At 46.3% G+C, this 25,793-nt stretch overlaps 12 protein-coding genes and 1 non-coding gene across 13 annotated transcripts; 6 read left to right on the forward strand and 7 right to left on the reverse strand.

The window, feature by feature from the left end:
* Positions 1 to 132: 132 nt before the first annotated feature.
* Positions 133 to 1,235, forward strand: V1513DRAFT_435113 (uncharacterized protein). Its single transcript, XM_066896562.1, has 4 exons — positions 133 to 405; positions 459 to 648; positions 704 to 756; positions 814 to 1,235. Exons 1-4 carry the CDS (start codon positions 291 to 293, stop codon positions 1,128 to 1,130), a joined length of 675 nt encoding a protein of 224 aa, XP_066756510.1. The 5' UTR covers positions 133 to 290; the 3' UTR covers positions 1,131 to 1,235.
* Positions 1,114 to 2,415, reverse strand: V1513DRAFT_435114 (uncharacterized protein). The gene has a single exon (XM_066896563.1). It carries the CDS (start codon positions 2,014 to 2,016, stop codon positions 1,225 to 1,227), a length of 792 nt encoding a protein of 263 aa, XP_066756511.1. The 5' UTR covers positions 2,017 to 2,415; the 3' UTR covers positions 1,114 to 1,224.
* On the forward strand, positions 2,162 to 3,371 carry V1513DRAFT_435116 (PUA-like domain-containing protein). The gene is made up of 3 exons (XM_066896564.1): positions 2,162 to 2,810; positions 2,865 to 2,900; positions 2,950 to 3,371. The coding sequence occupies exons 1-3, from the start codon at positions 2,423 to 2,425 to the stop codon at positions 3,237 to 3,239; spliced, it is 714 nt and encodes a 237-aa protein (XP_066756512.1). The 5' UTR covers positions 2,162 to 2,422; the 3' UTR covers positions 3,240 to 3,371.
* On the reverse strand, positions 3,027 to 4,436 carry V1513DRAFT_435120 (Rhodanese-like domain-containing protein). The gene is made up of 3 exons (XM_066896565.1): positions 4,093 to 4,436; positions 4,017 to 4,039; positions 3,027 to 3,967 (listed from the first exon to the last, which is right to left on the reverse strand). The coding sequence occupies exons 1-3, from the start codon at positions 4,349 to 4,351 to the stop codon at positions 3,329 to 3,331; spliced, it is 921 nt and encodes a 306-aa protein (XP_066756513.1). The 5' UTR covers positions 4,352 to 4,436; the 3' UTR covers positions 3,027 to 3,328.
* Positions 4,437 to 4,621: 185 nt separating this feature from the next.
* Positions 4,622 to 9,667, reverse strand: V1513DRAFT_482101 (uncharacterized protein). Its single transcript, XM_066900381.1, has 5 exons — positions 9,482 to 9,667; positions 8,844 to 9,388; positions 5,574 to 8,795; positions 5,237 to 5,506; positions 4,622 to 5,183 (listed from the first exon to the last, which is right to left on the reverse strand). The coding sequence occupies exons 2-5, from the start codon at positions 9,231 to 9,233 to the stop codon at positions 4,971 to 4,973; spliced, it is 4,095 nt and encodes a 1,364-aa protein (XP_066756514.1). The 5' UTR covers positions 9,234 to 9,388; positions 9,482 to 9,667; the 3' UTR covers positions 4,622 to 4,970.
* A 224-nt stretch (positions 9,668 to 9,891) lies between these two features.
* Positions 9,892 to 9,965, forward strand: V1513DRAFT_t3. Its single transcript has one exon. It is a non-coding gene; the product is annotated as a tRNA-Ile (tRNA).
* A 642-nt stretch (positions 9,966 to 10,607) lies between these two features.
* On the forward strand, positions 10,608 to 13,012 carry V1513DRAFT_435131 (uncharacterized protein). The gene is made up of 6 exons (XM_066896566.1): positions 10,608 to 11,067; positions 11,166 to 11,395; positions 11,455 to 11,829; positions 11,885 to 12,117; positions 12,169 to 12,346; positions 12,396 to 13,012. The coding sequence occupies exons 1-6, from the start codon at positions 11,031 to 11,033 to the stop codon at positions 12,879 to 12,881; spliced, it is 1,539 nt and encodes a 512-aa protein (XP_066756515.1). The 5' UTR covers positions 10,608 to 11,030; the 3' UTR covers positions 12,882 to 13,012.
* A 162-nt stretch (positions 13,013 to 13,174) lies between these two features.
* Positions 13,175 to 16,965, forward strand: V1513DRAFT_435133 (tRNA synthetases class II (A)-domain-containing protein). The gene is made up of 9 exons (XM_066896567.1): positions 13,175 to 13,287; positions 13,349 to 13,505; positions 13,555 to 13,663; positions 13,720 to 13,808; positions 13,872 to 13,899; positions 13,981 to 14,003; positions 14,065 to 14,095; positions 14,152 to 15,755; positions 15,807 to 16,965. The coding sequence occupies exons 2-9, from the start codon at positions 13,473 to 13,475 to the stop codon at positions 16,779 to 16,781; spliced, it is 2,892 nt and encodes a 963-aa protein (XP_066756516.1). The 5' UTR covers positions 13,175 to 13,287; positions 13,349 to 13,472; the 3' UTR covers positions 16,782 to 16,965.
* Positions 16,966 to 17,417: 452 nt separating this feature from the next.
* V1513DRAFT_7153 (uncharacterized protein) lies at positions 17,418 to 19,332 on the forward strand. Its single transcript, XM_066900589.1, has 4 exons — positions 17,418 to 17,715; positions 17,770 to 17,844; positions 17,898 to 18,651; positions 18,710 to 19,332. The coding sequence occupies exons 1-4, from the start codon at positions 17,560 to 17,562 to the stop codon at positions 19,120 to 19,122; spliced, it is 1,398 nt and encodes a 465-aa protein (XP_066756517.1). The 5' UTR covers positions 17,418 to 17,559; the 3' UTR covers positions 19,123 to 19,332.
* A 519-nt stretch (positions 19,333 to 19,851) lies between these two features.
* Positions 19,852 to 21,236, reverse strand: V1513DRAFT_455918 (aspartic peptidase domain-containing protein; the record flags this gene model as incomplete). The annotated part of the gene is made up of 2 exons (XM_066899541.1): positions 19,852 to 20,677; positions 20,725 to 21,236. 2 exons carry the CDS (start codon positions 21,234 to 21,236, stop codon positions 19,852 to 19,854), a joined length of 1,338 nt encoding a protein of 445 aa, XP_066756518.1.
* An 827-nt stretch (positions 21,237 to 22,063) lies between these two features.
* On the reverse strand, positions 22,064 to 23,664 carry V1513DRAFT_371951 (Calreticulin family-domain-containing protein; the record flags this gene model as incomplete). The annotated part of the gene is made up of 2 exons (XM_066894761.1): positions 22,064 to 23,221; positions 23,272 to 23,664. Coding segments are annotated over 2 exons (1,551 nt in total), but the record flags the coding sequence as incomplete, so codon positions are not given.
* Positions 23,665 to 23,682: 18 nt separating this feature from the next.
* On the reverse strand, positions 23,683 to 24,094 carry V1513DRAFT_435145 (uncharacterized protein). Its single transcript, XM_066896568.1, has one exon. The coding sequence runs from the start codon at positions 24,037 to 24,039 to the stop codon at positions 23,779 to 23,781; it is 261 nt and encodes an 86-aa protein (XP_066756520.1). The 5' UTR covers positions 24,040 to 24,094; the 3' UTR covers positions 23,683 to 23,778.
* Positions 24,095 to 24,417: 323 nt separating this feature from the next.
* V1513DRAFT_392739 (class II aldolase/adducin N-terminal) lies at positions 24,418 to 25,630 on the reverse strand. The gene is made up of 4 exons (XM_066895297.1): positions 25,304 to 25,630; positions 25,194 to 25,233; positions 24,990 to 25,142; positions 24,418 to 24,934 (listed from the first exon to the last, which is right to left on the reverse strand). Exons 1-4 carry the CDS (start codon positions 25,441 to 25,443, stop codon positions 24,560 to 24,562), a joined length of 708 nt encoding a protein of 235 aa, XP_066756521.1. The 5' UTR covers positions 25,444 to 25,630; the 3' UTR covers positions 24,418 to 24,559.
* Between the last annotated feature and the right edge of the window lie 163 nt (positions 25,631 to 25,793).

A 25,793-nucleotide genomic window follows, 5' to 3' on the forward strand; every position in this document is an offset into this window, starting at 1 on the left:
ATCATACCGTGCTGGCACGTAATAGAGTACGTAAAATTGCAGATAACTGCTCAGATGCAAGATTGGTTGCTTGACCTTGAATTGCTGTGGGCTCGTCCTGACGCGTCAAAACTCTCCGAGCTTCAGCCGCACAGTTGATTGACCTTTGACGACAGTGTCAAAATCAAGCCGAATCAAGAAGCCCTTCCCTGCTCCTTGCCTGCCGACAACTGCTCTCTATCGTCTACATAAGATCTGCGCTTCATCGAAATCGAAAGACTAATTCTACCATCGGTACACAATAACGAAATATGCGATCGACCTTTCTCTTTCTCTTTGCCTTTCTATTCGTCTTACTTGCGCTTGGGGGCTCCACCGGAGCGCAAGAAAATAAGCGCGGCAAAATATCTACCGACCTTCAGATTGGTATAAACTCGTCTAGTAACAATAAGTCTGATTGAGGCTCATTAACTCAATAGGTATTACGAAGAAGATTCCGAAGGAACAGTGCAAGCGCAAGTCCCGCAAGGGTGACATGGTTTATATTCACTACACTGGTTATCTGAACGATGGCACAGTGTTCGATTCTTCGATTGGCAGGGATTCTCCGTTCCGATTCACCCTTGGACGTGGTCAGGTCATTGCCGGCTGGGATAAAGGCATTCTTGGGTATACTGTCATGTGACCGCAGGAAACTACTTCTCAATGTTAATATGGCTTGTAGAATGTGTTTGGGCGAGAAGCGCAAGCTTACAATCCCCCCTCATCTTGGATATGGTTAGCCAGTTGCTCTATATGTGGATCAATGAGCTATTGAGTAACATAAACGTCTAGGTGATAAATCTGTTGGCACGATCCCAGCTGGCGCCACGTTGATCTTTGACGCGGAACTGGTGTCTATTGCAGGCTATACTCCAGACATCGAAATCGCTCCCAGCTCCAGCGACGAAACCCCGGCCGCAACCGAAGAAGCACCAATCGAGATACCGGAGGAAACTGTTAGTGTTGCTGCCGCTGAGACTAATACTGACGATGTTGCGACGACACCTGAACCAAAGCCCGAAGAGGCCGATGAGCAATTTGTCAGTGTCCTTCCAGTGGACCCCGACGGGCATCCCGAGACCGGAGAAGCTGTGAAGGACGAATTATAAATAGTCTATGTATGTACAATAGAATAGTAAAATGTACAATGATATAGTATTGGCCCGCAACTTCCAATGCTAATCTACCATAAATACACATGCATTAATCTCTTCCGTTGTCAATTCCGCTCTGTCGGTCAATTATAGACCAAATTCGTTCCATCTTGTACCCACCAACGTCATCTGCGACATAGAAATACTTCCGGGTTCTAGTGCCATCTAATGCCTTTTCAACAATGTTCTGCTTCGGGTTTTCCTTTTCTATCCGGTCACTCACAACCTCCAAGTTCACCCAGCCAAATCTTTTACCGGCCACTCGAAGATCTGATAGTTTTACCTTGCAATTGTATAAACCCCTTCCAAATATAGAAATACACTCAAAAATAAATTCTTCATCCTCCTTTAACTTCTCAACGTCGACCCGTTCACCTTCAGCGTTTGGATATATTCGAAATATTCGATGTACATACGGTGTTGTCAGCCAGGTCACTATCGGTAAAGGCAGCATAGAGGGTATCCCAACTAGAAGCGCCAAAGCCGTAGGAATGCCATCCATTGTTAACATTGCTGACGAGAAATAGCCTCCAATTATGGCAATGGTCCATGCGACTCGTTTTGTCGCTGAGACGTGGAACGAAGAGGTGGCCTGGTAAATCGGAACCCGTGATAGCGAATATTTCGTCGCATCAAGATATTCTGCATGATATACAAATGGTGAAAAGAGGCCTGTTCGTATTTTGGTGGTAACTTCTTCTTCTTCTGGTTGTGAGGGGTCGATTTCGCTGTACACATGCCGAACCGGTGTGAGTCGCGTACTTATTATCGATGGAACTACTTTTCGGAGAACAGGTCGGCCCATACTCGCGCGACCAATGCAACGTCGTAGACCGCTCATACTGTATATTTGTTTTCAGAATCACCGCGAAGGTCAATTGTTGGCGCTGTCTGGGTGGACATACGCGCCACAGCACAAAATGCCAGTTGAGATTTTCCGGTGGCCGTTGTCGGCGAGGGTTTCCGAATACGAGTTAATCCGAAGAATCCCGAGTGATACAGATCATGAACGGCTGGATTTTTTTCGGAACTTACAAAGAATCATTATGTGAGATTTAAAATCCGATTACGGAAATAGAATGTTATTTTAATTGAGAAGAAATATCTGGATAAAATACATCTTCGGGGCCCCTGGAGCCCCGGGTCTTCAGAATGCAATAACCTTTCTAAACTTTTTGGTTGCGCTACCCCGCCTGCGCTTTTTTATGAATTGTCTTCACTGTGGACTTTCTCAGAAAACACTATAAATGGTAGCAAAGCGATCATCACGTGCTGCAGCGTTAACGGCGGTAAGTGCTACACTTGCAAAAGAGGCGAAAACTGCCAACGTGGCTCGGAAGCGGACCAGAAAGGAAACCGTACCTAAGTTGTCTTCTACGACAGACTCTCAGCGACATGAGCAAGAACCAATAGATGAAGGCTCTGAAAAATCATACTGGCTATTCAAAGCTGAGCCAGAATCGCGAATAGTGGACGGAGTAGACGTCCGGTTCAGTTTTGATGATCTTAGTAGGGAAGGGCAGGCATGCTGGGATGGTGTGAGGAACTACGAGGCACGGAATTGTATGCAGCGTATGAAAGTTGGAGATTTTGGGTTTTTCTATCACTCGAACTGTAAAACACCAGAAATAGTTGGTAAGTGGTCGCGCATGGTAAGACGTGTTTGAGGTACTAATCACAGTGGATCAGGGATACTCAAAGTTTGCAAGGAAGCTTATATTGATCGTGGGTTTTGCTCGCTTCTCAAGGCGTGTAATTTTGTTAATATACCTAGATACCGCATTTGACCCCAAGCATCCATATTATGATCCGAAAAGTGATAAGGAAAGGCCAAAGTGGTTTATGGTAGACGTGGAATATGTGCGTCCATTGAAGCGACAAATCGGCTTACATGAGCTTAAGGCGCATCTAGCCAAGCATAGTTCAAAATCTCCACTAAACGATATGGCTCTAATGCGAAAATCCCGGCTATCCGTTTCCCCGGTCAAAGAAAGTGAATGGAGTTTTATTCTGGACCTGGCAGATAAAGAGGTTGAAGGAGACGCACCTCTAGAATCTAAATGATAGAAAGGCAATCGCAGTTGTGAATTACGAATAAATTGTACGACCTCCTCAGATACGTGATATGTATATCAATCGTACTCAAAGGCACCTTACTGCTTTCCCTTGATAATGAACTTATCGTCTGACCTCTGAGCCCACTCTGTCCAGCTACCATCGTACACCATGACCGCCTTATCTTCTGGTAGAATGCCTGACTTTCCCAAGGCTGTTTCAAGTACACACGCTGTGACGCCAGTACCGCACATAGCAATAATTGGTTTATCTGGATCGACTCCTTTCGCTAAGAAAAGTTCCTGTAGCTTACTAGAATTTTTAAACTCCTTCGTGCCGTCCTCCAAAACCTCATTGAATGGAATAGAGATGGAGTCGGGCAGATGGCCTGATGGAAGACCGGGCCTAGGTTCCGGTGCATCGCCGGTCCAGCGAGAGTATGGTCTAGCATCTATAATATTAAATTTCTTTCGGAATAATGGTTCAATAATAACCTGGCGCAAATCGCTATACGTGACTACTCGATCTTCGATCGCTCCGGGCGACTCGTAGGTTGACCTCGCAGGGATGGCTTCTTCAACTGCTGACAATCTCTTAGTGTCAATCTCGTAGCCTTCTTGCTTATATAGCGGATAGTTATCAAGAATGAAAATCGACGGGTGCTGGAAAATTTTCAAGGTCCATAGTAGTCGAGGAGCGGAGAAATTAGCTTGTTTGTCGTAGACAACGAGGGTATCCTGTACTAGACATCAGCATCACTTGCAATACCATCCAAATGTGTTCTACCTCGCGAGTAATACCAAGATCACCTGCAGACAGTTAACAACCAGATTAGAAGCTTCAATAAGATCACTCGACATACTCATTGCTTTGTTAAATACCTCAGTTGAAGGAAGCATGTGTGGGAACGGCGAGCTTGAATCTTTAACCTCGTCTATGTCGAAAAATCTAGCTCCTGGAATTCGTTCTAACATAAATTCTTCTTTTCCATTTCGTCCGACGTTAGGAAGGTACCATGTCGCATCGAGCGGAATGACGGGAGTTTTCGATGACACAAGGAGCGACTTAAATGCTGCGGGTGTCAAAATCGAGGAAATGCTAACGCGTGAGGGAGGACGCATTGTAGAAGACGTATTTAAATGAGAGCTGGTGAGAGCTGGTCAATTGAGGGCTGAACCAGAAATAAGATAAAGATATAAAATGAAGATTGGGAAGAGGATCGGAGCTTGGGTGTCATGTAACTGGATGTCTATGAATGCCGCAAAGGCCCTAACCCAATGGGCCTCACTCCGCATTCTTGTACAACTCATGTAAACGGTTTAGGAGGATTTAGAGCTGGCTCAGGGAGACTCAAACCCAGCAATTAATAACTTGTTCCTCGCCTAATAAACCAACTAACTAAGCCTTTTTATTTTACGCCATCTACATATGATACCATAAATCGCATATTCTAGTATACAATATTTGCAATATTTCGCCAGCTTACATAGCAATCTTGTCAAGTAGCACCGCTAAAACTCCATAGATGTAAGGCAATACCATCGATGTACATGCTTGGGCAATAATCGCCGCCAGATGACGAGTTCATGAGCACAACAGACTACACCATTTAGATATTAATAACAAAGCAAACCGACCCTTAGCTCTCTGTATATTTAAATCGTAGCAGAAGAGTCAAGCAATGTATCACTGCCAAAATATGGACAGTGATAGCCCTCACTTATCGACAGCAACTGCCCCCTACTTATCGCTCTCGTCGGCAGTTCCAGAAGCAGTGGATAGATACCATTGCCGAAGCTTTTTCGCGTAAAGCGACTCCTGCTCGCCATACTCGACGGGAGGGCCTCTCACCTCAACAGTTGACTCCGCGTCGCCACTCGATGGAGACTTCCAAACCGCCCAGGCTGACTGAAGGGTAGCCACCGCCAAATATTTTGACTTGCGCATGGTGACCTTTAAACATAATATTAGTATACATTCCATCGTGGCACAAGCAAAGCACTCACATAGAAGTTCCTGAATAACACGACATCTCCTGGCTTAACAATAGGCAAAGCTTGCTCAAACATTCGACTAACATAAACCTTTAAAGTCTCTCCCCGAGGATACGATGGGTCAGTGATATAGACGTAAACATAACACTGTCTACCTTTCGCTTCCTTGTGCTTATCCTCGTCCACTTCTATCCATCTAGTCGGCGTCACTGACGTTACAGCTCCAATAAAATCGCCGAGGTATTGCATACGGATCAGGTCAAGAGCCGGATAATCCGAAATCTGCGGCGTGTTAGAAAATATCTTTACAACACACTATCGCACGGTAATGAGACATATCAGTACGTACAGCGGTGTTCAATCCTGCAGGCATCCGTCCCTCACCTTTACTACCCTTTCCCTGCGCGTACTGGACAGCGACCAAATTTGTCCTTTTCAACGAATTGCTCTCCACAACTGTATCAATTGAAACAGATGTGGTCTTCGCAGCCGTGGGACCGGCCACAATACCTTCCTCCAATTTACGCAGTCGTTCTTCCTCGGCACCTATCGAATCGACATTTTCGCCCGTAACCTCGCTATCTAGCATACTACTGGTACTATATGAGTCTCCATCGTCCTGCTCCTCATACTGATCCGCGGATTCTTCGCCTGCATATTTAGCAGACTCCAAGTAGCTTTCTGCCTGGGCTTCCAGTTGGCCTATGGAGATATCTAACTGCTGTAGAGCATATTCCTCCGGTGATATCGCGACCATATCTATCGCGACCAGGTCTTCAAGAGGTGGGCTTTGACCTCCTTCATCCTGCTGCTTTTTGCGCTCTTCCTTCTCTGGGACTATAGGTTGTTCGAAATCTGCGTTTTCTCCATCATCTTGCGTAACAGCACCCAATTGTAGTTGATCCTCACCACATTCTTTGGACGTGTCACTATCAATCTCAATAACCTCTAACGCCGTTATCGGCGCAACTAAAGTCCCTGATGAACTCAAAGAGATAGGCTGCTGTTCTGGTGTACTCTCGTCTTCTTCCACAGATGTATCGTCACGTGATCCACTGCCTGAAGGTGATGATGTCGCATCATCAGCCTGTGACGCAAACCCTTCCTCCTCTTCATCGGCCTCTTCGTTATCGTGGTCATCGTCTTCCCGTTCAGAAACTGCTTGTAGAAACAGGGCCTGAGTGGCCAATGCCCGTAATTCATCCCTAACTTCTGCAACAACCATCTCTTCGTCTTCACCATGCAAAGGATTAGGAAGTTGTGTTTCAAAATCCATCAGGTACATAAGGGGATCGACTTTTTCAGTATCATCATTAGCCTCAATACCAGTTGGGCTCTGAGTACTGATATTCTCCTCAGAAATAGGCACAGCGTGATCCCTACCGACCACATGCTCCATAGCAACCTCCTCTGGGGCGGGCTTTTCAACTTCAGTCGTCACCAATTCCTCTTCCACAAACACAATGTCGCCCTTAGCAACGATAAGCTCGAGTCTTCCAATATTTGAAAATACGCCGCCAGGCGCTCCATCCACGGCGGCATCATCAGTGACTTCGGCAGAAGAGGCTTCAATGACGTCATCCTTATTAACGACTTCTTCGTCAAGAATAACTTCGAGTGCTGGAAAGGCATTAAAAGGCCCAGACTCAATATCGTGTGATAAATGCGCGTTAGTCATCAGCGGTGTCATAATCGCCTCAACCAGTGGAGTATTATAAATAATCTCCGCATCCACCGTCTCATCTTCAAGATCTGTAATTTCCGGATGTGATTGCGTAGGAAACGAACCCTCTGGCTGCGACGGTAGCTCTTGCAAAATCACTGGTTCGGGTGCGACCTGGTCTTTAATAATTGGTGGTGAAGATCTGAGTGTCCCTCGTTGGGGTAGACTCGACCTGACTTCCAACCCTTCTAACTGTGTCTGTGATGATTGAGCATTGATTTCTGGAGGTCTAATTTTCAGAAATTCGGATGTCTGAGCCGACGATATATCAGATTGAACCTCGTTAAACTCTTGCGAGGGTTCAAAAGACGAAGGATTTGGCGGTAATTCGTCGTTGCCGATCACGTCCGGTATATCAGTTTCGTCGGCAACTTCCTCTAGCGTGACCTCGTGTCCTGAAAAAGTTGCTACCGGAAGGGCACTTGGCTGGGAATCGATAACCTCGGTTGTAGTTAGACTCTGAGACCGCTCAGGTTCGATTGAGATATCCGCGAGAGTTTCTTCGTCGGCTGCAGGACCAGCCGCATCGACTTTCTTGGTTTCTGCTATTGGTTTTGGCACAGGCTGTGAGAGATCGCGAATAGTGGTGGCAGCCGATTCTGGCACGGTTTTCGCATCAGCAGTTGCCACTCCCACCGGCTCAGCTGGCGGAGACTTTGGTCCCGGCTCCGGCTTAGAAGTGGTCTGCGCAGCAGCCAGTTCGACTTGTTCCATAGCCGACATTTCATCCACATTGTCGCGCAAATAATCAATATTTTCTCGAGCCCACTCTTCTAGAGGACTTCGCACTCTCTCTGACCATCCAATACCGGGATATCGTGGAATGATATCGTCGTTCTCCGGTTCTGGCGCACTCTCCAGCACCACATGGTGGTGCTGCACATGTTTGAGCTCCTCAGCCGATTTGCTGGACTGGGCATCATCAACAGTTTTGCCACCGTCGCTACCCTCCACGCTTGCCGTGAATCCGTCAAATACGGTAGCTGCAGAACTGGCAATAAGGGAGTTTGATCCAGGATTCTGCAATTTCGCCTGTAATATCTCATAATACAGTTTCGATTGAGCTTTCTCCAAATTTTCCGACCGCTGGTCTTGGTCTTCATGAGTAACGGATTCTTGGTCAACTACGCTTCCAGCTTGGGTCACAACGCTGATGTCATCCAGTATAGATCGCACTCCTTCCTGTCCACTCAGCTGACTCTCTTCGAAATCCTTTTGTCTCATGAGATCCCTATATAGTTCGTTTTCATCGTGAAGCGATTCAGGGGGTTCTGCAGGTCTCACTATCGAAGCATCAGCGTTTTGAGGCACTCGTCTAAGGGTGGACGATTCAATACGAGCAGACAAAGACATACCAGTGACATTAATGACGGGAACAGTAGGCGACGACAGCTGCACTCGGTTCGTAACAGAAGCTTCTTTGGAGGACACCGGCGCCGGAACATGCTCCGGAACATGCTCGGTTTCAAGAATTCTGTGGGTTTGCAGAGTAGTATCGTCGTAGACCCATTCCGACGAGCTTCGACTGTGCTTTGAGCGCTTTCGTAATGGGCCAGCCATGTCATCATCAAACTCAAGGAATGCACCAGACGAGAACGTGTCATCGGAGGAAGGCCGCGGGCGACGGCGAAGAATATCTGGAGGCGTAAACCATACATTCGAGGTTCCGAAGGAGGACGACGATGGGGCAATGGATACGTTGCCCGAGATCGTCTGCGCCGTGGGCGTCGCTGGGGATGAAACTGCAGCTATCCATTCGTCATCTTCGACTTCGGACGATGCCGACCGAGTCTGATTTTCATCCGCAGTATCGTCTCGAACTATCTGAAGCGGTGCGCAATCGTTGATCTACATAATCATTATCTGATCAACGCATTTACAAATCACTATACTTACCTGAACAAGCGCTCCATTCTCCCAAACACACATCCAGTCTGAATCAAACTCAGATATCGCACTGGGCTCGCACCTTACAACTTGACTGCCCTTCAGCGCGATACGCAGTTTGTCTCCACTATTCATGAGCTCATCTGCGACCTTTCCAACAGATTTCCCTCCGAAGATTAATTTAATCTGCCCTTTACGGATCCGTTTAGAAATATCAGCGTCGCATAATTGGATAGAAAACTGGCGTGTCAAGGACGAGTATGGCCATATAAGCGAGATCTCACCGCTGAGAAAATGCGAGTCTGTTGCGTTCGTCGGTGACAATGAAGCAATTTCAAGTTCCTTGAGCTTATCAAATGAACTGAAACTGTCATTACGGGATGATTCCGTCGATGGCATGCTGAGGAGTTGTAACAAATGCTTCAGCTCAGATTCGACAAGGGATTCTTAATGGAGATTGAACAGTTCACAACCAGCTCAAATCTACTAACTGTATCTTGATAATGGTGGTATGGATAACCCCAGTTTGCAACTAATTGTCGGAAAGCAGCGATCTAGATTTGACGCGGTCAAATCAGTTGCACACCACGGCCGCACTACAGGACTGACCGACTAGGCCATCTATAAACAAATCAGAACTTACTTACCCCAAAAGAACGACTTCCCGAAGCCAATCGATCTCTAGCCGTTGCGCCTATACTATAACGCAGAATGGTAGGGTACTACTCAATGGCGATGTGCGTGAGTCGCGTTGTTGCTTTGACCATTGCTTCGGAGCGAGCAACGCCCTAACCCGCACTGCCGACGTGTCAATGGAACGTCAGCAAATTCTCCAAAACGTCATCGGCAAAATTTCCCAATTCTGTAGTACGAATCCAAAATTAAAACTCTAGTTCGTTTTTTAACATTTTTCTCGTTGTTGGCCATATTCTCAGAAGAATGTTTTGATTGCCAGCAACTTTTTCAGTTATAAGCCAACTTTGTGCTTGAGGTTCACGTCAAGCCCTAACCCAAAACTCAGTCAGTTGGGAGTAGGATCGTAATATCGGTCATGATCGGTCTTATGGCCCAGTTGGTTAAGGCATCGTGCTAATAACGCGAGGATCCGCGGTTCGATCCCGCGTAAGACCAGCTCCAATCAATGATTTTTTTTTGTATACGTCAACCTTGAAGTTGCTCCATTCTAGTAATAGAGTCGATTCCCTTGGTGTCGTCTCAACCTGGTCAAGGACTGATTTTAAGAAAGACCCAAAGTATCCTTTACGGTAAGGAAAATCCATTGCCCTCCAAATCGTTTTAGCCTCCGACGAACTCCACGCTTTTCGTCTCTGCCACTGCAAACAAACCAATTTTAGTCTTTCTTGAAACGATTATGATGACTACGCACCAGATGCTCTCTAAAGTATTTAACAAATTAGTGAGCTAAGGCTGCGGTACGGAACTGTAAACTTTACTAGGAGACTCGCATTTACTGCGTTTACTTGCGGCTTCAGATCGTTAAACCTTAATCTGCAGTAAGGGACTATAAGGCTAGGGTTGCGTATTTAGGAATGCCCCATGATCCTTTAACTTTTAAGGAACTGTGGCCAAACTTGTCTCGTATGTCTAATCTAGTACGAATTTAAGAGTAAATCAAGTATGTATTTAGGCACCAGTAGTTGGACTCGTCGCGGTATATCCTTCAAGGGATAGTGCTGAATGCTGCGAGCCGCTGGGGAGTGGACGCCAGGGACTATACTAAATAAAGTTTAAACGCCTTTGTGTCGTGATCCCGGGTCTCAGCGAAATGATATATTATGTCTCGTTTAAATGCAGCTGTATTTTATTCAGGTACCTTCGTAGCTTGGGTAAACGGGAATAGACGGTGTTTTTCGGCATTCCTGTGATTGGTTGCTCTGCATATGAGTTCCCGGCGCTATCTGGAAGTAGGCTCCAAAATATAATAAGTCATACGATCCGCGTCCTTGTCAGCCCATTATACATCGCCAGACTCTTGCTTAAATTCAGTGGCTCCCGTATAGGTCGTTTTGCCGGTTGTGGTCGTAGCATCCTACCATAAGGTTGCGTACAATATCGAACAATAGTTATTACCAGAGATCTATTGAGAAGCCATCTGCCGACACAATTGTCCTTCCGACTCTACGGGTCTGTGTTCGTTAGCAATTGGACGAGGTCTTTTGTACATTGCGTCTAGCTATGACGGCCGCTTTGATACAACGAGTCGCCGTGTTAGGTATTCTAGCTCATCGGGAGTGCCTTTTTCCAGACCCCTGAATCCATCGAAGGATCGCTATGAATAAATCGACGCCTTTACTAATGTACATTATTCAGGCGCCGGTGCAAGCGGCCTTGCAGCTACTAGGGCTCTTCTAGAGGAAAATTTTTTCAAAGAAATAAAGGTCTTTGAAAGGAATGCAAAAGCAGGCGGAGTATGGAATTACACCGACTGCATCGACCCGAACGTCAGCGTACCGTCGACCGACCCGTCGGTTTCCATGGAACCGCTTGTCGACGCGACGTCGAAAGTAAAGGCATGGGCAGGAGCTGCATACGATAATCTGGTATGGTGTCGTCCAATTTTTTTTTATCTCTCGTTGGTCATGGATTAAATTGTTCATAGGTTACGAACGTACCGTCGCCAATTATGCTTTTTGAGAGTCCAGATTACGACAAGGAATTCACATATTTTTCACATAGAAGTGCTATAGCAGACTTTCTCCAGCACTATGCCAACGAGTTCGAGGATCTTATTTCATATAATTCTAATGTCTTAGATGTTCGGAAGGAAGATAGAGCCTGGATTGTAACATATCACCTTGGAGAACTTGGTAGCTCACCACGAAAAGAATCATTTGATGCAGTCATCGTTGCTACTGGTTACTTTAATGTGCCATATGTGCCAGATGTTAAAGGCATTGCTGAATACTTGGAGAAGTATCCGGGAAGTGTCATACATTCTAAGATCTTTCGGACGCCTGAACCTTATAAGGACAAGGTCCACTACTTTTTCTTAAGACTTGGAAATTTTCTTGCTAATTATATATTTACAGACTATTTTGGTAGTCGGAAATGCTGCTAGTAGTATCGATATCTCTAATCAACTGGCTTCGGCCACAAGCAAGAAGGTGTACAAGTCAGTGAGAAGTGAGACTAATGCTCCTGGCAAACCAAATCCGTTGATAGAAGAGGTCACCGAAATAGATTACTTTGATCCGGAAGATAGAAGTATTCACCTAAAAGACGGAAAGATCTTGGACAATGTTGACGTCGTGATTTACGCAACGTAAGTGCTCGCTAATTGCAATTCACTCTCAGGTTGCTAATTGTATATAAGTGGGTATTTGCGAAGTCTGCCATTTTTGTCACAGATTAATGAGGGTAGTCATCCTCTTATTACGGACGGCTCCTACGTAAGGCATTTGTATTTGCATTTCGTGTATTGTGAGGATCCAACATTAGCTGTGCTTGGAACGCCAAGGTTTGTGTTACCGTTCAGAGTTTCTCAGGCTCAAGTACGTACAAATCCATAATTGTTAAAGCGCACGGGGCTCATCTGCATAGGCTTGCTATATAGCCCGTGTATGGTCCGGACGCTTGAAGCTTCCGCCAAAGGCAATAATGGACTATTTTATATGGAAGCGTGACCAGGAAGTAACTGACTCAAGGTCATTCCATGATCTCAAATATCCGGAAGACGCAGATTTCTGCGAGTATATTCTTGCACTCTGCCAACTGATTCCCGGAGATCATGGGGTGCTTCCGCGAAAATGGACAAAATTAGAACGGTCTCTTCGAAAAGACATTCGAGATTTAAAGGTTGCATTTACGCAATATCTTGACGACACGGGACGTTATGCTACAAGCAGAGAAGAGCTAGTGGAAGCGGGATTGTTGGGTCCATTAGAAATAGATGACTCAGAGGCTAACTTCTCCAGATTTGGTCAAGTCCTAAATGGGGATCAGTACACGGAGGAAGACATACTAGAGGCAACTAGAGACATGCTAGAGGGAGTTGAAATCAAGAATGAGTCGAATTTAGATTTGTAATGACCATTGATGTCATGTAATATTAATATTTTTGGAACACCTGAATTACTCAGCCACTGAAGACTCATCTGCTAGATTGCAGCGATCGATGGCAGTTGTTGTCTATTTTCTTCGTGTGAATTCCATAAGCAAATTTCCCAGAAAAAGATTTCAAAACCTCTGACTCGCTATTCATAAAACAATAAGTTAACTTACAGAACTAATAAATTATAACGTGGCGACTTCAGGGTTAGGGTATAATGCTTAGTTTTCGCGTGACACTCCACTGCCAGTGCGTAATTTTCTCACAGTACATAAGTCGTGATTTCTGAATGAATGCTGGCAATTTTGCACGGTTCTCGATATCGCCAGTTTTGACGTCTTTTAATTCCTGGAGGTAAGTTGTTTCGAAAACGCAACTGTGTTGGTGAGAGCAGATTTATTTGCTTGAGATGTCGTGGATGATATTAACTGTAGTTTGGGGGAAGACTCATATTCGCCGCCACACTTAGCCGCAATTCCAGTTCCCTCTCAAGCCGCGTACAATCATCCACTTTTCATTCGTTCCCCACTACTTATCTGTCGAATTCGAAAGACTCTAATTCTGTGAATATGGTTAATCCTGCTGATTGGCCTGCGAGCAAGGTGAGTAGTATTTCAATTATTAATTGTCGCTCATTCTAACTACTCACAGGTGCGGACTACTTTCTTGGACTACTTCGTAAAGAAGAGGGGCCACGCGTTCGTTCCGAGCTCGTCCGTTATCCCATACGATGATCCTACGCTTCTTTTCGCCAATGCAGATATGTGGTCCCCTGAAGTTCATTTTTTGACAGATTTGTACTGACTTCCTTTCTACGTATGAACCAGTACAAGGCTATCTTCTTGGGCAAGGTTGATCCTGCGAGCGATTTTGCGAAGCTAACACGTGCCACCAACTCTCAGAAAGTTTGTTACCAACTGTTCATGTATGCAATAGGCTAGTTGAGTGCTAACGATGTGGCGATGTAGTGTATTCGTGCTGGTGGCAAACACAATGGTAAGTTCCCGATATGGCAATTGCAACTCCTGGCAGTGGCAAAAAGCAATGAATGATTAATTGTGGCTAATATATGTCTAGATCTTGAGGATGTCGGTAAAGACGTATGTTCATTATTCTGGAGTGGTAGTTGTTATATGGATGGTTCCTAACAGATCGTGCCAGAGTTACCATCATACATTCTTCGAGATGCTTGGTATGCTCTCAATGCTCTGTTTAATAATAGCCTCGTGTCTTGCTTACTGTTGCTAGGTAATTGGTCTTTTGGTGATTATTTCAAGAACGAGGCAGTTGCTTGGTCGTGGGAACTTCTCATCGATGTCTACGGCCTTGATCCAGCGCGTCTCTATGCGACATATTTTGGTGGTGACGAAAAATCTGGTCTTGAGCCCGATTTGGAAACCAAGGAGTTATGGCGGAGTATTGGTCTCCCGGAGGATCATATTCTACCGGGCAACTTGAAGGACAACTTCTGGGAAATGGGTGATCAGGGACCATGCGGTCCTTGCAGCGAAGTCCATTATGACAGAATTGGCGGACGAAATGCGGCACATCTGGTCAACATGGATGATCCTAACGTTCTCGAGATCTGGAACAATGTCTTTATCCAATTTAACCGCGAGGCTGACGGATCTCTTCGAAGTTTGCCCGCTAAGCACGTGGACACTGGTATGGGTTTTGAGCGCCTCGTCTCTGTTCTGCAGGACAAGCTCTCCAACTACGACACCGATGTCTTTACACCGTTGTTTGCCAAGATCCAGGAATTAACCGGTGCGCGACCATATACTGGAAAATTCGGTGACGAGGATATCGATGGATTGGATACTGCCTATCGTATTATCGCTGACCACGTCCGAACACTCACATTTGCACTCAGTGACGGTGGTGTTCCCAACAATGAAGGTCGAGGGTACGTTCTACGACGAATTCTTCGACGAGGTGCTCGCTACGTCCGCAAGAAATTTGATGTTCCCATTGGTAATTTCTTTTCTCGCCTCGCTCCCACTCTTATTGAGCAAATGAAAGATATTTTCCCCGAACTGACCAAGCGGACTAACGAAGTTTTCGAGATCTTGAACGAGGAAGAAGAGTCTTTCTCGCGAACGTTAGATCGCGGTGAAAAGCTTTTTGAGGACTATGCCGAGAAGGCTCGTGCTGATGGTGTTAAGGTTTTAAATGGTAGGGATGTCTGGAGGCTGTACGACACGTATGGGTTTCCAGTCGACTTGACTCGCCTGATGGCTGAAGAGAATGGCCTTGAGATCGACGAGAAAGGATTCGCTGACGCTCAGGCGTGGTCCAAGGAAGCCAGCAAGGGTACAAAGAAGACTTTGGCTAATGGAGAACTGGTCAAGCTTGATGTTCATGATTTAGGCTACCTGGAGATGGCCGGCCTGCCCAAGACCGACGACATTTATAAGTATGGCCTAGGTGATATTGCTGCTACTATCAAGGCTATCTATGTCGAGAAGAAATTCGTTGAGACCACTGAGGGTGTCAATGGGGATAAACAGGTTGGTATCATTCTGGATAAGACCAACTTCTATGCCGAGCAGGGTGGTCAAGAGTATGACACAGGAAAGATAGTTATCGATGGTAAAGCCGAATTCGAAGTTGAGAATGTGCAGATGTACGGTGGCTATGTCTTCCACACTGGGTACTTGAAGTATGGCTCCTTCACTGTTGGCGATTCTATCGTCGCGGAGTATGATGAGCTGCGGCGGTGGCCTATCCGGAATAATCACACAGGAACGCACGTTCTTAACTTCGCTCTTCGCGTGGTGCTTGGTGATAATGTTGAGCAGAAAGGCTCCCTCGTTGCTCCGGACAGGTTACGATTTGATTTCTCCCACAAGGTATTTTCGTATTAGAGTGTCTTGCCTTGAATGTCACTAATATATCCATAGACTGGTCTCAGTCTGCAAGAGCTTGCGAAGGTCGAGGATATTTCCACGGTTGAGATTCGTAAAAATCAGCCTGTCTTCGCTAAGGACGTGCCACTATCTATTGCCCGTGAGATCTCAGGTGTTCGTGCTGTTTTCGGCGAGACCTACCCTGATCCAGTTCGCGTTGTCTCTGTTGGAACTCCGGTCGAGGAGCTCTTGAAGGACGTCAAGAACGAGAAATGGCAAGGGGTCAGCATTGAGTTTTGCGGTGGTACCCACGTCAAGGCAACCGGTGATATCAAGGAGCTCATTATTGTCGAGGAAAGTGGTATCGCAAAGGGTATCCGCCGTATTGTTGCCGTCACTGGTAATGAGGCACATGAAGTCCAGCGCGTTGCCGCTGATTGGTATGTGAAGCTGGCCAAACTTGAAAGGATGGCGGACGGTCCTTCGAAGGAAGCTGACGCCAAAGCCCTCGGATACGCGCTCAATCAATTATCGATTTCAGTTGTCAAGAAGGCTGAATTGAAGGACATTTTTGCGAAGATCCAGAAAAAGATCGTTGATGATAGCAAAGCGAGACAGAAGGCTGAGGGTAAGAAGGCCGTGGATCTTGTGACAGACTACTTCTCCAGTGAGAAGGCAGCCGATTTCCCTTACCTAGTCGCGAAGGTTCCTATCTCCGCGAATGCGAAGGCTATCTCTGAGGCCGTTAACTACGCGAAGTCCAAGCTGTCCGACAAGATTGTTTATCTTTTTGCAGGTGACTTCGATGGCGAGGATAAAAAGGTAGTGCACGGTGGTTACGTGGCAGGCAATATTGCAAGCGAAGCTGGCTTCTCGGCTCAGGACGTGGCTACAATCGTCAGCGGAGTTGTCGGCGGAAAGGCAGGTGGTAAGGGACACACAGTACAAGGAGTTGGAAGCGATGCGGATAAGGTTGATGAGGCCATTTCTGCCGTGGAGAAATATTTTAAGGAGAAGCTTAGCATATAAATTTCTCGTGATGAATTAATATTTATCGCTTTTTCTCTGTGTGTGATGTATCTTAGATATACAGTATAGAGTCATTTGTGTGGCAATTGAAATATGTATTATTGAGTGCATAGTGTATTCTGGTTACCCTGATCCCTATTTTGGTTCTACGCAATTCGACCTCGGTAAATAGAGTTCGTTAGGCAAGACTCGAAGTAGTTGTTCAACAATTCGCGGCGCAGAGAAAAATGAAGCCGAACTAACTCGCAGCGTGAAGTTTCCAACACGCGGAAAGGTTAAAAAGTGCAGCGAGTGTGTGTTCCGCATCCAATATTTTTTCAGCATTTTTAACTGCATTCCTACTATCCTCTATTCTACCATCCTCGACGGAACGTGCTTCCTACAATAGATAGTGAGTGTTTATTCCTCTGGTTTTGGCTCTGGATTGTCTGGTTCTGAGGGTGGTCAATGAGGACGAGTGTAGTTGCTAACATCTGCCCGGCTATATTCAGAGCAGTCTCGACGCTACAACTTCGCTCATATCGCACAACCTAGAGTCTTCTGCGAAACGAGTATTGGCATATAACTATTATCGACACTACTATCGCGATTTGACATCCAACTTACGTAACTGCAATCGCTTGTTCAGACGGACCAATTGCGGAGATTACAGTGAACAAGCACAGAAATCAAGTTTTGTCAGCAAGTGCTACATAATTATCGGTTCGGCAATAAGTTAATAGCGTCTACAATTTGCATTTATTATTGTATATATTTCTCGCCCAATAGTTAATTCACAATGAGTGGATCTACTGTCGACAATGTTGAGACAAACGGTGCGACCGTGCTCGAGGCCACCGAGAAGGAGCCGGATGCGATTTCTCAGGAAGAGGTCGGATGGCTGTTTGTGCAGTCGTACTATACTTATATGAACAAGGAGCCCCACCGTTTACACGTAATGTGACCATTATATGTTTAAGTTCAAGCATGATCTAATATTTCTTCACAGCAATTCTATACAAGAAAGTCCATCATGGTCCATGGCAACGAAGGCGAGAGAGTTTCTGCGTTGGTAGGCCAGCAGGTGCGTATTTTGTTCGATCTCAGCAATCGAATCGACGCTGATGTCATAACCAGCAAATCAACAAGAAGATCATGGAGCTAGGTTTCCAGGATTGCAAGGTTCTCGTGTCCAATGTTGATTCTCAGCCTTCGACCAACGGTGGCCTTGTTATCCAAGTCTTGGGTGAGATGTCTAACCGCGGCGTTCCCTCACAGAAATTTGTCCAGACGTTCTTCCTGGCGGAGCAGAAGTCCGGCTATTTCGTCTTGAACGACATTTTTCGTTTCTTAAAGGAGGATGTCGGCAGCGACTACGACGACGAAGAGCTTCCAATCGAGGAGCCTGCTGCTCGTGCTAGCACTGATGGCTACGGTGAAAGTCTTGCTGCTCCGACTACTCACGTTCAGGAGCCGTTGCCCGTTCCTTCAAGCGACACTCCTGGACCGGAGTCTATCGAACAGGATGAGGCCACCATTCAGGAGAACTTTGCGTCTCACAGCGTCGACTCCGAATCTCCCGGTGTTTTTATCGTGGAGGAGGCTGAGCCCGCTGTCGAGGTTCCGCCAGAGCAGTCGCAGGTCGATGAGGTTCCTCCAGTTCCACTTGCTCCTCTTCCTGAACCGGAACTTGAGGTTCAGTCAGAAACCGCTCCTGCTTCTGCTGCTCCTTCCGGACCTGTTTCATGGGCTGCTCTTGCTGCTAAGCGCAGTGCTGCAGTTGCCGCGGCGGCCCCTGTCGCGACCCCGGCAGCCCCTGCCGCTGCTCCGGAGCCGGTTAAGGCTGCTCCTGCTCCGGCAGCAAAGCCTGCTGACGAGAAGAAGAAGCCGGGTATGTTATCGACAGTCACTTCAGGTGCCACGCGTAAGCAATGACTAACATTAATTAGAATATCACTCAGCGTACATCAAAGGCATTAATGACAAGGTGAACGACAAGGCTCTTAGGGAAGCTCTGTCTCAGTTCGGTCCTCTCAAGCACTTCGAAGTCAACCGCCAGAAGAGTTGCGCGTTTATCGATTACGCTGATGCTGCCACTTTGAAGACCGCGCTCGAAGCTCATACTGTCGTAGTTGGAGAGCAGACCATTTACATCGAAGAACGTCGCCGTGGCGGAAGCTTTGGTAGTAACAGAGCCAATGGCGATCGGCCAGTGCGTAATGCTCAGAGTGGTCGTGCGGAAGGTGATCGTCGGAAAGCCAACGCCGCGAACAACGCCAATGCCCAAGCCGAGAACCGAAACAGGAACCGTAATGCCAACAGCGGTAAGAGATCTGGTGCAGCTGCCGCTGGTAAGCAGTAAGATAAGAGCGAAAAATGGTTGTAAACGAGATCCTAGTCGAGGAGGCGTCGAAGGGGCTTTGACTTTACAGTTGCGTTTTGCGGGCTGCAATGAAGCACCTTACTGGGTTGGAAGGATGGAAAGATGGATGGGTGTACAAAAAGAGCATTAGATCTGTACGAGCCACGATCATCGACGGTTTGTGTTTGCTTTATTTTATTTTGACTTTTTGTATTAGTGTTCGTCGCTCATTTATTGCAAGGGTAGAGGCAGTCCAGTTTGATGTCTACAGGGATACACAAAATTTGGGAAGGAAAAGTTACGTCATATGTAATATGGGAAGTCATTGTCTATCTTAGTTATTTACCAGTTTTTTGTATGTGCGATGTGTGTTTTTGTGGTATACTTCTATTTTGTATGTAGCACATTGTTCTATCTGTATGTTTGACATCATTTGCTTCATGTATTTTTTATTTTACTTTTACATTCATCTTGACGTATTATATTGCTTTGTATTTGTATCTTGTATTTGTCTACGCTCTTTTGTCTTGTGGTTGCGGTATTTTGTAGGCTTCTCATCTTTTCGATTGTTATATATACTTTTTTGTAAGGAGCCTACTTTAATCCATATATTCTATATACCTACACTATATTGTACAATTGCCATGCCAAATTAATGCTGAATAACCAATGCACCAGAAGAGTCCCATAAACGCCGATTAATAATACTGAAGCTAACGACTCAGGAATTCACATGTTATAATAGGACGCCTGCGCGATGCCAACCCGATGCTCTTCAACATCGAAGACAGCATAGACCGATGACAAAAACGCCGTTCCCAAGATGTTTCCTATACCGTATGTTGATTCACGGATAATATCGAGCATGCACTTTTTGTCGCCTGGAGTATGAGACGTCGTATTCAATGCTCTGTATAGTTCCGAGAACGAAACTTTTACGGTCTTCGACTTGGTGAGTGCAACTGTCTGGTCGATGGAGAACGTGAATTCGAAGTAACCGCCCGCGGAAATAGGGATTGGCGAGCATGGTACTCGGTAGCCAGGCAGCGAATTGTCATATACAGCAAGTGGCGAAATTCGGCGCGCGATGGCGTCCGCGATGTTGTCGGTGATAAGAATACCTATCGTGCCGGAATCGAGCAGAACGTTGAGCATTCCGCTGCCCACCTTATCGACCAGCGAGACTGGTTTAGAGGCGCTGGAACTGGGAACAGTAATGTCACTTAATGCAACGGAGAATTCATGCTTACTGGTGCATGGGATAAACTCCATCAAGTCGCCGACATGTTTCAGAGCGTCAACGAATCCGAGATCTAACGAAGCCTTGGGCAAAGCGCAAGGATTTGGCCGTCTTGAAGAACATTCAGAGATATTCGTAATTCCTGGCTTGAATGACTTTTCTGATATTTGACGTGGTCGCTCATGCCGGTGTCGTGAGTCGAGATAGAGCGAATATATAGGCTTGGGATTCACGTCGTAGGAGTAAAGCTTTGATGCTACAGTGTCGTATTTTACTTCTGCCTGCTGCATCGATTTGTACCCCAGACCGAGAACGCTGTCGAAATTAGTAACTGCCAAAGCCTTTAACTAATAGAGTCATACCCTTCAATGTCAAAGTCCAAAATCGAGTCTTCAACAAGCGCAAACTGTTGTCCTCGAACCAAATAATCTCCCAGTAGCACATCATCCTTCACAAACGAGCCTCGGGCGGTATCAGATTGATTGCCAAACCCAAAGACAAACGACTTATCCAAGCTTTCGTAAGTCGAAGACGCAACTGGGTTATAACCACCGCCGCAACCCCAGGGCGAAGCCCTACACTGCTGGCTCGCCGACGAAAAGACCAACAAATCCGAGCTGCCGGTGTCGATGAGCAAGGATTGAATCTGTGGAGGAGTCCCAACTCCAACAGCGACCGTATATGCTGCAAAGCGGTGAGCGATGCTAACAGAACTAGGTCCCAGTGGTGGCTTGTCTTCATTGTATGACTTTGCAAACGGTTGCCGGTCCGATAAATACTGATGACTCTGGCGTCGAAATTGCTGCGGGACTACCATGTGCGGGTAGTCGATACCGGTAGCTATACGTTGCGTCAACGGGAAAGAAATTACCATTGCAGAAACGAAACTGCTGACACCGGCGAGAGCGACGAGGATGGCACCGGCTGTATATAACTGGACCATTTTGGATTGTAACACGCTGTGGCCGTTATGTATGCTGAGAAGGCCGTCCACTTCGGAGGTGATAATTGATATGGTAAAGAACACATGGCATCAAGTTGAGTACCTCTATATATGCCCAGAAGCGTGCGGTACGACTCGTGGAGGCGATAAGAATTACGTCGAGTCTCGATGTTGCGCGAGTCTCAAAGAGGCAAACCTGCAAGCCACGATGGGAGCTTCATGCGGCTCATTTGAGTGAGCCCCTGAAAATATCGCGGACTATCGACCAGTACTGACCAAGCCACCTTTCTTCTCCTGAAGTTTTGCTGCGCCACTTTCTGGCACTTTTCTCCGAAGGTTGCTTCGACATCTTTGCGAATGTCCAAATGGGAGGCCTTTCATATTTCATGCGTAACGACCCGGTGGCATCTTCGCTGCCTATGGAATAGATTGGCATGGCGTGACCTTGAACATTCTCTGAAGTTGTATAGTTCTCCATACCCGCGCATTCCAACCTGCTTAGGTACGCTCCTCCCACGATGTCATCCTGTAAACTGGCAATGTGGTGTGGGTGTCAAGCCAGCCCTTGCAAGTGTACAGCGATTATGTTGAATACTTTTTATTTTGGAGTTTATTGAGAAATAATTACATTTAATCAAACTGTCACACTGCAAATTCGTAATAATGTTCCATTCATTTAGCTCTTCTTTGAAATTTTGGATCCCGCCACGTCACTTAACTTGGGTACTAATCACGCAACGTTTACTGTCATACACCGTCTAGTTCTTCTTCGACCGTCTCTTCGCAGTGGTCTCGGTAGGTGTGGCATCCGCACTCTCGGCGACAGTCTCAGTCTCAGCTTTGGTCTCAGACTCGCTCGCAGCCTTAGGAGGCGCTGGGGATGGCTTGCTCGAAAACAATGTCAAGAGAGTACCGAAGAAGATAGACAACACCGTGACAATAGCGATACCGAGCGCCGCAGCAGTCTCCGGGTAGGTACGGATAGCGAAGATAGGATCGCGCTGGAAGAAAGTGTAGAACATCTTCGTTTGCTGAATAGAGAAGTTGATCGGATCCTCCTTGAACTGCTCCCATGTAGTGGGAGGAGCCTGCGGCTCCTCGACCTTAGGACGAGAAGCTTTTTCCTCCGCCTGTTCAACCTCGAACTTAACAATATAAGTAGTGTTACCAATCTTCTCGGCCTCCTCCAGTGAGTGTCCAACGTAAATGTTATCAAAAAGAATGTCATTCTGCATTGTCCACAATTCGAAACCAATAGCACCAATAGGCTCCAGATCAGCGGGCTTATAATCCTCATAGTATCCAGGATTGGCAATGCTGCGTGGCTGCCAAGGGCCCTTGTAGTCAGGATTTGCGATTCGAGGCTGAACCCACTTGCCCTTGAACTTCGGATTGAGAATCGAATTAGGAGTCCAAACACCGCATCCGTGATCCTCACACTCGGGGTTAGCAATCAAAGGAGGGACCCACTCGCCATCCTCCTCGTCATCCCAGTCTTCAGGCTTCTCAGCCTCGGGGTCGGAAATGAATTCCTCGGCACTTTCATCCCAGTCCTCAGGCTTAACTGCGTCAGGATCTGGAATCTGATATGGCTCATCCTCATCCCAGTCATCGGGCTTGTTTGCTTGGATTGGATCAGGGATGGTTTCCTCATCAACCCAGTCATCCGGCTTAGAGTCCTCGGGATCCTCAATTTCCTTAGGAGGGCTAAACGCAGGGTTAAAGGTGGTGTCGTCCAAGAGAGAGCCAGCAATAGAAGTAGCACCATTGATTCGAATCTCGAAGGTCTGATCTGGGTTAAGGACGAGAGTGTAAAGGTTGGAGAGCTTGTTGACCGAGGCGCGAGGACCACCAATAAGGTGCTTCTCTTCGTACTCGCCTGTAATAGGGCTTTTCCTGCGAATAATGAGGTGGACCTGGACAATCATTAGCATCGCAGATATATCATATTACACCTGACACTAACCTTATTGGTAGCACCACACTTGTCGGGCCCAAACATGACCTGATAGGAAGTCTTATCTGAGAATTCCTCGGCATGTAGGGTTTCATCCTCGGTAAGAAGTTTCAAGTAAGCACCACCACACTCGAGACCATTCTGCAGCTTAACTTCATACTGAATTACGAGTGTTTTGTCAGTATTGTCAAGTGGCTCAGGAAACTTGGCCGTGATGGCGTGATGAGCAGCCTTGTCCTTGACGACAAGGCCTTTATCACCTTTAAGGCCAGGGAAGACTTTAGGTTCCTCGACGGCCCATCGGCCAATGTACGAGAACTCCTCGCTGCCACTCTTCTTAGCGTTGGACGCCTTCCATCGCTCGCGCCAGCCCTCAGTGAACTGCTCCCAAAAAACGGCGTTGGAAGCCGAATAGGGCTATCCGCAAAGTTAGCATTTCTAAGCAATATAGTGCCGCAAACGCTGGATCGTGGTGGTCTGAATCATGAACAGCACGATCCGAGAAGGTTACAACGATCAAAGTACATGACAATCAAAGCCACTCAATTTATTGTCAAAATATACACTGCACCTGGCGACATCAAGACCACAAAATATATCAAAGAAACTTACCTCGAAATCAGGATGCACGACGGCGGCTTCCTGCTCCTCAGCGACAATCTCAGGGGAGTCGTCGAGAATGTCCTCGATCATGATCTCGGGCTCCTGAGCATGAGCCCCGTTAAGCGCTAGGCACAGGCAGAAGACGTAAAGCGAGTAGCTGACAAGTCCGCGCATTTTGGATGTTGGATCAGTGGTGGAGACAGGCGAGAAAATTCGGTGTTAGGCGACGGGGTAAAGAAGCACGCGGAACTGGAAGCTATTTGCAGCGTTAAGATCATAAAAGTAGCGGGGCCAGGGAAAGTTGACACCTGGCAACTTCTTCTCGGCCGCTCGCGTCATATGCGCTATCCACACAGCCATATTTACACTTACGGCGAATCTGTATCGTCTCGGCGCGCTTAACTCACAGGTAAATTCTAAATGCCTCACTGTAGCCATAAGTATTTTAGTGACAAATGGTGGATTGTCCGTAGCTGCCGGAAATGCTTCGTTCATTCTAAGGAAGTAAAATTATATCTTTCGAAATTTGTTCTACAAGGAGCACCTATGCTGTGCAGTTATTTTAGAAATATATTCTGTAGAGCCCGTGAAATATAGTCTAACAATAATGCAGCAAGTCCCAATAAATTAACAGACTTATTCAGATATATGTAAATATATGATTTCAGTCACTGTCATTCACAATTTAAAATATTTACACGACTCGAGTGTTTCTCTCAGATCCAATCGCACCATCAGGCGGTATTCCCAGCTGTCGCATCTTAACAGCTAATTCCAGCAAATAATCAATCGCCTCATTGTACACCTTTGCCTTCCACACAGTCTCTCCCCACACGTAGATGCCATGTCGACGAACCAGAACCGCTGTCGCGGCGGGATAATCAATGATGGCTTGCTCCAACGAATCCTTCAAATCCTCCTCGTGCGCGGTATTCTCGATGATAGGAATAGTGAGGGTGTCAAAGAAGCCAAGGTAGCCGGGCTCAGTGATTTTTGGAAGAGCTTTGATCTGCTCGATATTGGCGATTGTAAACACCTTGTCATATAACAGTGAAATAACAACCGCATTCTATTCCATCGTTACCTGCACATTCATACTCCCACATCAGTACTGCAAAACATACCTGTGAGTGAGTGTGAATGCACGCTCCTGCATTCCGATTTGTATAAGCAGCTAGGAAGAGCGGCGTACAGGCCGACGGCTTGAGAGATTGGGGTACACGGAGATACTCCTTCGTCTGTAAATCCATGACAAACATGTTGTCTGGAAGCATTCGCTAAGACCATTTGTTGACGTAATTCCTCGCGATTTATAGAGAATTACTCACCTCCTTCTGAACTCCTGATGGAGCAATAAAAATGATATCTCTAAAAATTGCAATTGATTAGCCACTGCCTTCCCTCTCAACCCCTTCCAAAAACCTTCACAATCACATACCCTTTTCGAATACTGATACCACCGCCAGTTCCTGTGACCCATCCATTATTGTAAAATAGTCTGCACAACTCGCAGATCAAATTTGCCGGGTGATTAGGGTCGTGTGAAGCCACCAATGAATCAGCATTAGCATTCGACATATTTTTCTTAATTAAACTTTTCCACAATTTTTAATTTTTCAACGCAAAATATGTTAATTCAGCCGCTTCAATTTATACGAATGTTGTTTTGCCGGTTATAGGAGCAATGTTCCAGCCTTTTTTGCGACACGATGACGCAACCCGGACATGATTCTATCATTTCGTGCGGCTCATTGCTTGAGTTCTTTAAATCAGAACACGTGCGACAACGACGCGACTCAAATGAGTAAGTTGACCATTTTGGCATCCAAACGTTTGAGAGCAAGGGAACATTGTTTCCGGCACAATTGTTCATATGTAAACCTCAGTATCAGACGACTTCAGGGTTTCAAATTAAAGGTTCAGAGTCT

Source organism: Lipomyces chichibuensis (genome assembly GCF_038497645.1).
Source record: "Lipomyces chichibuensis strain CBS 12929 unplaced genomic scaffold V1513scaffold_1, whole genome shotgun sequence".
Lineage (NCBI taxonomy): Eukaryota > Fungi > Ascomycota > Lipomycetes > Lipomycetales > Lipomycetaceae > Lipomyces > Lipomyces chichibuensis.

Excerpts from the sequence above, each read along its gene's own strand:
- V1513DRAFT_435113 (XM_066896562.1), top strand. The coding sequence starts at position 291 with ATGCGATCGACCTTTCTCTTTCTCTTTGCCTTTCTATTCGTCTTACTT. Across the intron at positions 649-703 it reads TGGGATAAAGGCATTCTTGG|AATGTGTTTGGGCGAGAAGC; the intron begins GTATACTGTCAT and ends TATGGCTTGTAG. Across the intron at positions 757-813 it reads CCCCCCTCATCTTGGATATG|GTGATAAATCTGTTGGCACG; the intron begins GTTAGCCAGTTG and ends ATAAACGTCTAG.
- V1513DRAFT_435114 (XM_066896563.1), bottom strand. The coding sequence starts at position 2,016 with ATGAGCGGTCTACGACGTTGCATTGGTCGCGCGAGTATGGGCCGACCT.
- V1513DRAFT_435116 (XM_066896564.1), top strand. The coding sequence starts at position 2,423 with ATGGTAGCAAAGCGATCATCACGTGCTGCAGCGTTAACGGCGGTAAGT. Across the intron at positions 2,811-2,864 it reads TAAAACACCAGAAATAGTTG|GGATACTCAAAGTTTGCAAG; the intron begins GTAAGTGGTCGC and ends ACAGTGGATCAG. Across the intron at positions 2,901-2,949 it reads CAAGGAAGCTTATATTGATC|ATACCGCATTTGACCCCAAG; the intron begins GTGGGTTTTGCT and ends TAATATACCTAG.
- V1513DRAFT_435120 (XM_066896565.1), bottom strand. The coding sequence starts at position 4,351 with ATGCGTCCTCCCTCACGCGTTAGCATTTCCTCGATTTTGACACCCGCA. Across the intron at positions 4,040-4,092 it reads GGTATTTAACAAAGCAATGA|GTGATCTTGGTATTACTCGC; the intron begins GTATGTCGAGTG and ends AACTGTCTGCAG. Across the intron at positions 3,968-4,016 it reads ATCTTGGTATTACTCGCGAG|GATACCCTCGTTGTCTACGA; the intron begins GTAGAACACATT and ends TGTCTAGTACAG.
- V1513DRAFT_482101 (XM_066900381.1), bottom strand. The coding sequence starts at position 9,233 with ATGCCATCGACGGAATCATCCCGTAATGACAGTTTCAGTTCATTTGAT. Across the intron at positions 8,796-8,843 it reads AGAATGGAGCGCTTGTTCAG|ATCAACGATTGCGCACCGCT; the intron begins GTAAGTATAGTG and ends ATGATTATGTAG. Across the intron at positions 5,184-5,236 it reads TGTTATTCAGGAACTTCTAT|GTCACCATGCGCAAGTCAAA; the intron begins GTGAGTGCTTTG and ends TTATGTTTAAAG.
- V1513DRAFT_435131 (XM_066896566.1), top strand. The coding sequence starts at position 11,031 with ATGACGGCCGCTTTGATACAACGAGTCGCCGTGTTAG. Across the intron at positions 11,068-11,165 it reads ACAACGAGTCGCCGTGTTAG|GCGCCGGTGCAAGCGGCCTT; the intron begins GTATTCTAGCTC and ends TACATTATTCAG. Across the intron at positions 11,830-11,884 it reads CTGAACCTTATAAGGACAAG|ACTATTTTGGTAGTCGGAAA; the intron begins GTCCACTACTTT and ends ATATATTTACAG.
- V1513DRAFT_435133 (XM_066896567.1), top strand. The coding sequence starts at position 13,473 with ATGGTTAATCCTGCTGATTGGCCTGCGAGCAAG. Across the intron at positions 13,809-13,871 it reads GTGCCACCAACTCTCAGAAA|TGTATTCGTGCTGGTGGCAA; the intron begins GTTTGTTACCAA and ends GTGGCGATGTAG. Across the intron at positions 14,096-14,151 it reads TACATTCTTCGAGATGCTTG|GTAATTGGTCTTTTGGTGAT; the intron begins GTATGCTCTCAA and ends TACTGTTGCTAG.
- V1513DRAFT_7153 (XM_066900589.1), top strand. The coding sequence starts at position 17,560 with ATGAGTGGATCTACTGTCGACAATGTTGAGACAAACGGTGCGACCGTG. Across the intron at positions 17,845-17,897 it reads CTGCGTTGGTAGGCCAGCAG|CAAATCAACAAGAAGATCAT; the intron begins GTGCGTATTTTG and ends TGTCATAACCAG. Across the intron at positions 18,652-18,709 it reads TGACGAGAAGAAGAAGCCGG|AATATCACTCAGCGTACATC; the intron begins GTATGTTATCGA and ends AACATTAATTAG.
- V1513DRAFT_435145 (XM_066896568.1), bottom strand. The coding sequence starts at position 24,039 with ATGCGCGGACTTGTCAGCTACTCGCTTTACGTCTTCTGCCTGTGCCTA.
- V1513DRAFT_392739 (XM_066895297.1), bottom strand. The coding sequence starts at position 25,443 with ATGTCGAATGCTAATGCTGATTCATTGGTGGCTTCACACGACCCTAAT. Across the intron at positions 25,143-25,193 it reads CATCAGGAGTTCAGAAGGAG|CGAATGCTTCCAGACAACAT; the intron begins GTGAGTAATTCT and ends AAATGGTCTTAG. Across the intron at positions 24,935-24,989 it reads GCATTCACACTCACTCACAG|AATGCGGTTGTTATTTCACT; the intron begins GTATGTTTTGCA and ends ACGATGGAATAG.